This window comes from Salvia splendens, chromosome 14, assembly GCF_004379255.2.
Source record: "Salvia splendens isolate huo1 chromosome 14, SspV2, whole genome shotgun sequence".
Lineage (NCBI taxonomy): Eukaryota > Viridiplantae > Streptophyta > Magnoliopsida > Lamiales > Lamiaceae > Salvia > Salvia splendens.
Window position 1 is genome coordinate 3,905,518 of NC_056045.1, and position 11,749 is coordinate 3,917,266.

Consider the following 11,749-nt stretch of genomic DNA (forward strand, 5'->3'; position numbering starts at 1 on the left):
TTCGTATTTTTCATAAAGCAGTTTAATGTCAACATAGCTACCATAATATGTCAATATAATACATATACAATGTCCATGCTAAATTGTTATGACATTTATGCACGAGAGTACAATTTTATAGAAAGAAGGGAATCTAGTCACACCAATAACTCATAAATTTATAATAGTATCATCGTGAATTGGATTTAACATGCGGAAAATTGGATTATTTGTATAATGACACGAGTTTTAATGTGTAATTGGTAAAGTATGAGAGATGCGAAAAAATATGAGAGATGAGATAAAGGTAGTAGAAGTAATGTTAGTGGATTGCGGAGTCCACATTAATTTTGGGGGACGACCCAAAATTGGTTAAAACTTTCCATGTTTGGATGAAGTCGTCCAAAATGGATTGATTCCAACCGGTTTTCAAATGGGTGTGACAGAATAATTTGAAATGAAGTGTACAGGACCAAAATCATAAAAACGTTATGCATTTAAGACGACCCTTACTCAAGAAAATAAAATACCCTACATTGCGAAATTGAGTCTTTAATTTAACTGTATTAATTAGCTTGAGAAAATAAAATACCCAACATTGCGAAATTGAGTCTTTTAATTAATTAGCTCATTATTTTTATTTGAATCAATATCAAAATACTACCCAAATATAAGTGGCAGACGATATTATAACCGCCAACAAACAGTTAGTTATCAATAGCATTGAATAGCTATTCTCCTATCAATAGCATTGTACTCTTCTTCTGCAACTAAGCAATGAAACGATGAATACTATCTCTTCTTCTACACTATCTACTCTCTCAAACAACTTGTTTAGCTACAATTCTTGCGGCAGAATCTCGATGGACGTTCCCATCTCTCCGGTGATCCTGAGCTCTCCGCCAACACCGCACCATGTGATGCCACTCAAACTTTACTACTAAAATCTTCATCGTGGTCGAGGAAGTGGAGACGGATACACTGTTCATGTTGAAGTTTGAGCTATTTGATGTCAAGCTTAATGCAACGCACATAGTCATCCCTACAACCCACAAAAATCCTGCCCCCGATCATCACCGGGGAAGAAAAGATATCGCCTTCCAGGTCCAGTCGAGCAAATTCCTCAACTTTGTTCATATCGGAATCAACTCTAAGAACAAAAATACTACCAGAACTGTCGCAGACACAGATTAACCTGAAAAGAATGAGGAAGAGTTAAGGACTTATGTAACTGGTTACATTACAAGCCAATGTAACACCAAACCATAAAACAATCACCTGTCAGATGAGCTGGAGTTGTTGGACATCAATTGGGTGTTCTCATCTACATAAGGAGATGAAGTGATTGGACGACCTAATGTGTGCTTCCAGATCAGATTACCCGTCTCCTGAAATTATAAATTACAGCATGACAAGCGAAGTAGTTAATCTTTTAGGATTATGCTCCAAGCTATATGGAAATCCCACATATTCCAGTTGATTCTTGTGATGTGGAAACGAGACACAACAGGTTAAGGATTCAACTTAACAAAGACGGATGCTTAAATATATGCATAAATCAAATCTTACCATCTCAAAAGAATAGATGCATCCATCTCTAGAGCATATGAGCACCTGTATGCAAATTAAGTGAAATAACTTTGTACCCGGAGTGGCGTTAACTGATGAAAATAACAGCATGTCAGACAAAAGATTTCAGCTATGCTTGCAAGGTTTGATGTTTATAGTACTCTGTAAATCAATAAATTAACCATACATTATACACTAATGCAGAATCTAGCAATAAAAGTTTGTGTCTCTCTGGAGCCTGATTTATCATGCTGGTTAACATAATCTTACTTGTTTCTAGGTGGAAGAAATTGGTTTTTAGAGTTCATCTGTCAATATTGGATTCTTCTTTCATGCTTACCAGGAGCTTCAACTTATGGATGCATAAAATATAGGAAAAGAGGGTTGAGCTTGTTTTAGAGAAGCATATACTATGAGCAATGGGAAAAGATTCAACTTATAGAACTTTACCAATAAGCTTAACCTCTTCAACTACCAACTATGTTTGATAGTGTTACAAAGAAGACTGGTGCAAGCATAGGCCAGCCATTTGCTTGTTGCTGCCACAGCTGCTATGGACTCGGCTATTGTCTTAGTTTTCTAGAGGTTGCTTTTGATTTATCAGTAGGAGCAACTAGGTTTGTTTTCTGATAGTTCTTTATACCTTGAGTATCAGTTATAGTTCATTATTGTGTTCATATTATTGGTATACGATTTACCTTCCATCTAACAAATATCACACATAGGGGTGTGATCCGTTGCTATCAACATATTTAAGAGAAAAAAGATTTGTTTTGAGCAGCAGACACAACCTTACAGTTATATTCCACTCAAACAGCTTCTGGAACTAAAAACAAACCTGAGAAGGCAATGCTTGAGATGCGCAGGGTCCAGCAAAAATTGGCCCACCAGTACTGACCTGAAGCAAGAAGTGAGTGAGGATAAGATACTACTCCCTCCATCCCACAATAATTGTCACTTTTATTGTGGGCACGGGTTTTAAGAAATGCAAAGAGCAGTTGGTTGGAAAAGTTAGTGGAATGTGGGATCCAGTTTTTTATATTGATTTTATAATAAAATGTGAGTGAAGTGAGTTACTGGAATGTGAGACCTACTTACCATTTATGGTAAAAATGAAGTGTGACAATTATTGTGGGACGGACCGAAATGGAAAAGAGTGACAACTATTGTAGGACGGAGGGAGTAATATTCTACACGAGTGTCATCTTGATAAAAACAGTTTTTTCCACTTCTTCATAGATAAAAATCCACACAGGCTTTATCACAAAAAATAAAGCCACATCATGGAAGCATCAACGAGATGCCTCCAAGTGACTAAACCTATGAATATTAAGAATAAACAGTGACGTGACCACATGCCTGGGACAATTTGTTTGTTTGATTGTCCATAAACACCTAACTGCATTTGCACCCACAATATAAATTAGCCTCTGACAGAACTAGTTATTTCCTATAATTCCTCCACAAGAACTAGTTATTTCCTATTGGGAGTAACTTTTAACTAAAACATGAATGACGGAAAACAAAGGTTGAGTATCGAGAAAAATGTCAGAATCAGCACCAGTGGAAAATGTGAAAGAAATGCATCAAACATTTTGAACCAGGAAGAAGCCACTAATTCGTCAAGCACGATTTTTTAATAACTCAAGAATCTCTCAGCAGCCAAGTAACTTGTCTACCCAACACTAATATGGAAAATCTTAAATAGCATTAGCACACAAACGTCATTTAATAATTAATGTCCAGATGATAGAGGACATGACTAAGCAGAAAATTATCCAGTACCTTCCAAACAATGGACCCACAGGTTCTGAGGACAACAACAGTCCCATCTACCAAGCAACAAATTACTGCAACTCAAAAAACAAAATAACATGAATGAGGTATCTCAACGCCCATTACAAGTTCACTACTGTTACTGTATGAACATGGACCTTAATGATAATAAATTAATAATACATGCAAAAAAATGATAACAGAAGGCAAAGTATAATTTCTCTGCAGATAAGCTTAAAAGATCATGCTCCTAAAATATGGAAGAAACTGAATTGCAAAGAAATGACATCATAATGATGGAAACAAGTCATTATACTGATTAAGGAAATCAAGAAACAAAACCAGATGGTTAAATGATAATTGTACATACTATTTCCATCAGAAGAATTGATTGAAAGAGAACCAAAAACAGGTGCCCCCACGTCTTGCTTCCATAACTTCTTAAAGGGAAGATTCTATATAACACATAAAATCTCATATGAGGAAAAGTCATCTGCATTGCATCTCAGGTGAGTGTGTGACAGTTCCCCACAAGATAAAGCAAAGGAAAAACTGAATAAATAAATAAAAGATATTGTCGAAAACAAGAAAGAATGAAAAATACAATATACTTACTCACTGAGCCAGGTAAGTGAAAACAATGGAGAAGGTAAATCACATGTGATGATACAAGATTCAAGCAAATCTATATCCATGATGATGTTACATTGTTTCTTTTATATGCAAATGCCAGATAGTTGAGAGGAGCATCCAAATATAAATGTTTTAAACAGTGGAGCACAATAAATCTTGTAACTTCTCAGTATCTATATAGATAATGCAGTGTTTCCAGACAATGTAATATTTTGTACTAAAATGAATTAACCATTCCACAAACATGATCTAGGTGCATGATTTCTGAATCTACCACAATTAGTTGTTACAAGCCTGTTAACAGAAAAGAATTAGGTAAAGTTTGATTTTAGTTGATGCTTTTAGTTAAATTTTGTGATCAAGGAAGAAGACAAATACCGAAAAGAGAGTCTTATAGAAAAAATGTTAGAATTTGAGGTCTCAAACCTTAATTTCCAATGCTGTAACATGCCCATTGGTGGATGCTACATAAAGCATTTGTTGCATCTGCAAAACCAAAAGAAAGGCCACAAGCTAAGCAAATAGTCCATATAAAAAGAAAACCAGATGTGATCATGCTAAGCAGCTGTAAATAAATTCGATGTCCATTAGGGTATATAAATATAAATAATCGCTGACTAGATTCTTAGAGCTTATAATGAAGATGGTCAGCTGATTTATGCATTTACATATATGATATATGTCTGGAAGTAAATTGAGTCTCTATATCATATGGTGTACTTTAATAAATGCATCAACAGATATTTGAATCCTTATAACCACATCTAGATGTGAGAAGACATAGAAATTCCCTCAAATATGTATGCTGTAGAGGGTCTCCAGGCATGGGAAGAGAGATATCATTGATTATTGAGTTATTTTAGTTATTTGAATTATTCAGTCTTGACTCTTGTTCACCAAGCTTGACATGAGCGGGATTTTGTTTGAGACTGTTAGGGTTTTTCTTAAATAGGGTTTTGGATGAGGTTACTGTCATTCTGGTTTTCTGGAGGATTTGGTACAGCTTTGCTGTAGCCCTCTTTGAGGAGTTCGCATTCTGTTATTGTAATCAGTTTTCAGTTCTCCTGATTGTTCACCTTAATGCCATCATCGCTCTAAAATATTACTCCCTCCGTCCCAACTTAATTGTCACACTTTTCCATTTCGGTTGTCCCAACTTAATTGTCACACTTCATTTTTACCATAAATAGTAAGTAGGTCCCACATTCCACTAACTCACTTTACTCACATTTTATTATAAAACTAATATAAAAAAATGGGTCCCACATTACACTAACTTTTCCAACCAACTTTTCTTTACATTTCTTAATACCCGTGCCCACTCCAAGAGTGACAATTAAGTTGGGCGGAGGGTGTAATTCCTAAGCATGAGCTTTCCACAATCAAAGCTAGATTAATAGCTGGAACACATCATTAGAACTTGTAAACTTAGCCGATATAAAAAATAACAAAACAATAATAAGTAGAAGATCAACCCCGGAAATAAAAGACAGCATAGATTGGTTTTGGGGCTACGGGAAATGGTGATAAGATGAATGAATAGTCAAGGTCCCTTTGTTAGTAAAGATGCATGCCATAATGAATTTGCCAAACTAACCTCATTTATAGCAGGTGAACCAAATATACTGCCCCCACAAGGAAGTTTATAAATACAGCAGTAGCTTTTGTAGTCGATGGCATACAGACTGTGGTCATAAGATCCACACCTAGTAAAGTTTTAAATCACAGGTAAATACATTTGAGCAAGAAAATGATATGCAGCAGATTTATGCTAATGTTCATATCAGCTGCTTTGTAAATAAAACAAATATAAAAAAAGTATTTTATCAAAATAAAGCTTCATTTTCATTTTGCACAGGTATAGCCCCACATTGATATCCATACAGATACAAAGTAAAAAATGAATAAAATCCAAATGAGATTCAACCACACATGGGAATTGAAATATCAGCATCTATGTTGAAAACTCCCAATCCTGGTTAACAATAATGCAACAGATTGATTCATACTTAGGGATGAAATTAAAAATGTGATATAGTATAAAGGTGTAAAAAACTAGTTTTTCAAAGAAAAGCATGAAGGATTACCAAACCAAATGTCTGCACTTGTCAACCACTGGCTGCGATTTTACCTTCAAAAGTTCGAAGAAATAGGAATCAATAAAGCTAATTGAAAGGTTTACACAAACTATTACCGGTTTCAAGAAAATGGGCAGTGAAACTAAATAAAATAGCAGTAATAAGATGCAACCAACCAACCAGTTTTGAAAGGTTTATGATCCTAAAGCAATCAATTATATGGTCTTAGGGTTTAGTATTTAGTAGTATCTTAATCAACTAAATATGTACATGTACTTTTCATATATGTCAGAAAAAACATTAATTGTTTCAATAGGGAAGGTGGACGCACTGATAGAAATCCCTACAAACATACTGTTAGTAAAGCTCCTCCATGCAATGATAGTATGATACTTATGGAATGTAAGAGAGACTTCATATGCACAAAATAAAATGAAACCTAAAAAGAAAAAGATAAAATCTTATCCAAAAATACATTTCTATTCTACACTTCCATTAATGATGAAAGGAAGCAAGGTTAGGATGTTACCATACCTCACCATTAGTTCGGAAACTCCATTTGACATTGCCATTTGAAAAGTGAAGGAAGTAAATATTTCCTTGGTAACAACCAACTACAATCTACAAAATCCAGCCAAATCAATCTAGAGTTTTTCCGAAAGGAACAAACAAGTTAGGACATCAGTCGAGAAAATAACATGAGACCGAACCTGAGAAAGTTCATCGACAATTGCAGCTGAACATTCTACACGTCCATCTAATCTGGTCTCCCATTGAACAATACCACTGCAAATTGTAAATAGTAATGATTTTCAGGCAAAAACTTTTTTGATGATAATCAACACATTGCCAAGATTAGATGACAACATATCACTGGCCGTGGAACAGTCCACTGTAAAACTACTTCATTAAGCACTCTATACCAATGTATGAGTGAGAAGGAGCAATATAATGAAACTATACCTTGTGACAAAACTAAGGCAGCAGCTATTTTGAGACTCCCACATTAAAAACTACAAATAAAAGAGTTTTCCTAGAAATCAAATAGTTTACCGCAGATACTTCCTGCAGTTCTTTTGTAAACTAACATCAGGGAACTAACAGAAACAGTTCATCAGAGCAGATGAACAAGCAACCAGATACAACCAAATATCATAAAAAAGGTATCATTATTAGGTGCCTGCCGTGGGCAATAGAGATTGACATTTTCATATCTAGTTATTACAACATGAACATTGTTTTGAACTAACAGAACTTCAAGCAATATTACCTTCTTCCATCTATACAAACAAATTTGTTCGAGTGAGATCCAATGAACAAATAGATATTACTTCCACTGGAAACCACAAGAGGTGATGCATCAACACAAGAACCCATGTCAACTTTCCAAAGTTCTCGCATAAATCCTTTTCCATCTCTTGGTACAATGTTGGGCCCGATACTATTGCATAAGTAACTTCTGTCACATTGCCTTCCATGCTCGCTTTTGTTGCATCGACTAAACGAGCATTCAGTTTGCACTGCAGTGGGATTCCACAAACTATTGGCAGGGCTTTGTTTCTCCGAGTAACAGGCATTTGACTCTGTCTTTGACTTCTTAGTAGGATTATAAATGCCTCCATCAGTATCAGCCTGAATTAACATTTTATTAGCCTTGTCAAGAAGAGTACTGGAAATACTTGATTCCCTTGATAAAATCCTGCCTTCTGGCCTTCTGGAATCTACTTCCAAATCAGTATAAGTTTCTAGATGAGAACTGGGTGACAAAAGGGCCATTTGAAGCATCGACGGAGTAGGGAAAGTGTATAGAAACTTCATATGGATTCCCAGCTTGAATGAGACATAAGCTGCAGATATAGAATTACCGCCCATCACAAAAAAATTGTCATCAGCTGAAACCTTCTCAACCATTAACACTTCAGAAAAGGCCTGAATATGGAAAAAATACATGAATATTAGGAAGTTTCATAGTAAGGAGGCTTGAAATTTACGTGATCTGCAAGGAGAACCTTTCTGATGACTTGAATGAGGTGGTCCTGAGAAATTTCTCCGATATCAATCCTGGATTGTTGGTCAGGAAGTGTTGAATTAGCTAATGAAAGGAAGTCAACCTTCCCTGAAGATGTCAAAGGAAGTGATTTGGTTAACATGATGTTGACTGGTATCATTATCCTTGGAAGCTTGCCCAGTAACCAATTTTTAAGGGCAGTTTTTAAGAGTTTATCATGTTCGGCAGTTTTGTCCATCACCACATGAGCTTCAAGAAGTAAGAATTCTCCATCAACCTCGCGGGATAACACTGCTGCATCAGCTACATCAGGATGATCCCGCAACGCACTCTCGATTTCCTCAAGAGCAATGCGATGCCCACTAACCTTTACAATACGATCCTTCCTTCCAAGACAAACCAGATCACCACTAGGGAGCTTTCTGGCAAAATCACCAGTTTTATAGTAATGCTGAACTTTACATCCATTAGCATCATGTTCTGAAGACAAAGTCCCATCTGCTAAGGGCTTGAGATATGGATGGTTGAAGTAACCTGCCGCAACACATAGTCCACCAACAAATATCTCCCCTTCATGTGGATTATTTTCACCATGAAGAACCACATCACAGTTAGACATAGGTAAACCAATTGGTACACTGGTTAGCACCTCCGTTTCCAGAAGCAGAGACAATCTTTTGCAGTCGAAGTATGTACAGTCACCTGTCACCTAAATTTGAAACACGCATGCTTATATCTGTGAGAACTAAGAGGTACAAAAAAAGAGAGGTGAACTGATATTTAAATCCAGAATACAGAAGTTTTTTCTTGAGAACAAAGCAGTAAAAGGTGCCTGCAGTGGATCCGAATGGCTGGAAAACATGTGCATGCCAAATATAATTGGAATATAAGGATTTATTGACATATAATCAGCTCCAGATGCATACAGGAGAAACACTGTATTTAGAAAATAATAAATAGAGTTTTTAATTCGGAAAAATAACCTGATGTATACATCTTTAGGTTTATAAAGGTTAAACTGATGTATACACCAGGACCAATCAGAAGCTTAAACAAGTACCAAGTTTTTCAGATCTAACCTCAGTGCTACCATAAAGATTCAATATCGAAGTCTTGGGTAGAGACTTCAGAAGCATATTGTACAAGGGAATATTCAGAACTTCACCACTTAGCACAAGTAACTTCAGTGAATCTTGAATTGCTGCTAATAATGGACCACGTAGAGAAGGAAGGATTGTCCTCATTAAGGACGGTACTGCTACAAATCTGCTAATGAAGTATCCCTGGAGGAGAGCTGCTTTTAAGTAGTAGTTCGCACACTCAAAATAATAGTAATATGCATAATTTAACTGTCCGTTTGAATTGATCAGAGCATAATTTCGTTTTAGGAAAACAAATAGTATTAGTATAAGTTTTATAATGTTACATCTTTCAGTTGTCCTAGAAGCAGAAGATGCAGATTCTATACACTTCCCTACACCTAGATTGCCAATAATATAATCTGCATATCAAGAAATAAAGAACGGGTGTAACCAACTAACTATGGAGAACTAGACACATTCTACCACTACAACTCTTCAGCGACAATTATCACTATTCGGCATTCAGTAACATGGTGGTTTTCAGTTGGGTCTCACGTCAAGCATTATAAACATCACTTTGTAGCACATCAATTAAAATGTACCTGTAAAAAGTCTATAATACAAAATACATTTTCTTTTAGCTGACTGAAAGGAGGTATCACCAACGTACAAGTAGAGAGTATCGATCCAAGAAACTCTTGCATGTGATCAATGAAGCTTATTGATGTTTTGAAAAGCACTACATCTCCTTCGTGTAGAGGATACATGTCTTGCATCCATAAAAACCGATTAAGAAGACCTACAGTAATTTCGTTCTGCCATGAGAGCACTGGCGTGGGTGAACAAAATAAATGATCTAGACCTGTCACAATTATCTGAAAATATATATTGAAACAGAGGACCTCATACTTAATAATAAGGAATTTGACATGAATGCTCACCTATTTCAGTGCCACATACACCTTTAGGTTTTCCAGTAGATCCTGATGTATACATCAAGTAACAGAATGATCTTAAGCTTTCATTTTCACAAGGCCAACCCAGTATTAAATGAGACTGTCTGTTAATGATCTCCTTTACAGAATAAAACAAAACAGGAATTCGTCCTTCATCAACAAGCCATTTTGATGAATCAAGCCTGTGACAACTATTCCCCTCGATTGACTTATCAGTCCCGATAACTAGATCAGCTTTTGAATATGATAATAGTGACAATATCCTTTCTTTCGGCCAACTGGGATCAAGAGGCATGAATGCTTCCCCGCATCTTAAAATCGAAAGGACGGCGACAATGTACTCAACGGATGGCTCCATATATATTCCTACCACTTTTGGAATGTGCATGTTCCTAGTCTTAGTTGGCTGTTGTACACTTTGACTTGAGCTTTCCAAATATTCAGAAATGTGTACAGACTTGTCACTTGCAACATTAACTGAAAAACATTCAAATATAAGTACAATATCCAATTAAAATTATACAAGTCTGCTAGACAATATCCCTGTACAATTACATATATTCATAAATCTTGAAAAATCAGATATAGGATGTTAAAGATATTATCCTCCCACGTCTTCTGATTAATTCAGTTGGCTACATGACAATGTTTACTCAAAGCATTACAACTTCAGGCGCCAATAGCTAAGCACTACTGCCAGAGATGTAAATGCATGCTATCCTCTTAAAATAGATAACATAGCATAAAACTGGTTATGACTTCTAATTACTCTTTATTCTTCTCAACATGATTCCTTGTCTAATTTACTCTTAATCCGGCAACAAAATGTTCCTACTCAAATTTATCCAAATGATCCGCTGCAACTTGCAAGGAGCAATCATCTCAAATTCCAGACGTAGCATGGGAACTTATGCTAAGAAATAGTACTATATCTTCTTCAATTACCCAGAGTAGTGTAGCAAAAGTAGCTCACTTTAGTAAATAAAATACCTAGTGCTAGAGCAAACAAATACATCGCTAGTCTAAAACATTCACCTATACCTGAACGAGGTTTGATCAAAGACGGCTTAGTGGTGCCGTCGAGAAATCGCCTTAGCCGCAAACTGAGATTTTCAACGGCGGAGAGGATATCGGAGAAAGTGAAGTGCTCGTCGCCATCATAAAGCGGAGGTCGGGATTCCGCGGAGGCGAATTTGGTACTATTGGCAGCTGGTTGAGCGGAATCGCGGGCAATTGAGGACGCGTGTATAACGGCTACCTTGTTGGGGGATTTAGAGGCGGCTTTATAGAACTCGTGCGATATGCAGCACGGCGACCTCCTGCAGTCCGCCGCTCCGGCGCAAGACATTTTAATTTCGAGTAGCCGGAGTGAAGAAGGTTTCAAGTTCGAAGTCTAGGATTAGATTAAAAATCTAAAACAAAAAAAATACTCGAAATTCTAACAGCATCCAATCCAAGGGGTAATGTTTCACACAAAATGTTTTACCTTTGTTCAATTTAATACAAAAGTATTAAGTTTAAAAATTTCATACAAGAAGTTATATTAGTGTTTCAAATTAATATATTCCGTTAAATATTTTAAACACCTTTAGTTAGTTTATAATTTATCCAACTTATCATCAATAAAAGAATAATCAGAGATTTAATACAATTAATCACTCTAAAAAA

The 11,749-nt window shown here is 36.1% G+C and overlaps 1 protein-coding gene across 5 annotated transcripts; it reads right to left on the reverse strand.

Moving 5' to 3' along the window:
• Window positions 1–597: 597 nt before the first annotated feature.
• On the reverse strand, window positions 598–11,485 carry LOC121764911 (putative acyl-activating enzyme 19). Of its 5 annotated transcripts, none has more exons than XM_042160937.1 (17): window positions 11,123–11,484; window positions 10,067–10,558; window positions 9,728–9,924; window positions 9,123–9,326; window positions 8,045–8,752; window positions 7,306–7,964; window positions 6,746–6,821; window positions 6,570–6,656; window positions 6,045–6,088; window positions 5,555–5,663; window positions 4,384–4,443; window positions 3,695–3,779; window positions 3,334–3,398; window positions 2,387–2,446; window positions 1,549–1,593; window positions 1,258–1,367; window positions 598–1,174 (listed from the first exon to the last, which is right to left on the reverse strand). In XM_042160937.1, exons 1-17 carry the CDS (start codon window positions 11,427–11,429, stop codon window positions 982–984), a joined length of 3,501 nt encoding a protein of 1,166 aa, XP_042016871.1. In that variant the 5' UTR covers window positions 11,430–11,484; the 3' UTR covers window positions 598–981. The 5 variants fall into 5 exon arrangements, 3 of the variants coding, with proteins under 3 accessions (XP_042016871.1, XP_042016870.1, XP_042016872.1); XM_042160936.1 differs by having other exon boundaries at window positions 9,728–9,987; XM_042160938.1 differs by lacking the exon at window positions 11,123–11,484 and having other exon boundaries at window positions 9,728–10,000; window positions 10,067–10,161.
• Between the last annotated feature and the right edge of the window lie 264 nt (window positions 11,486–11,749).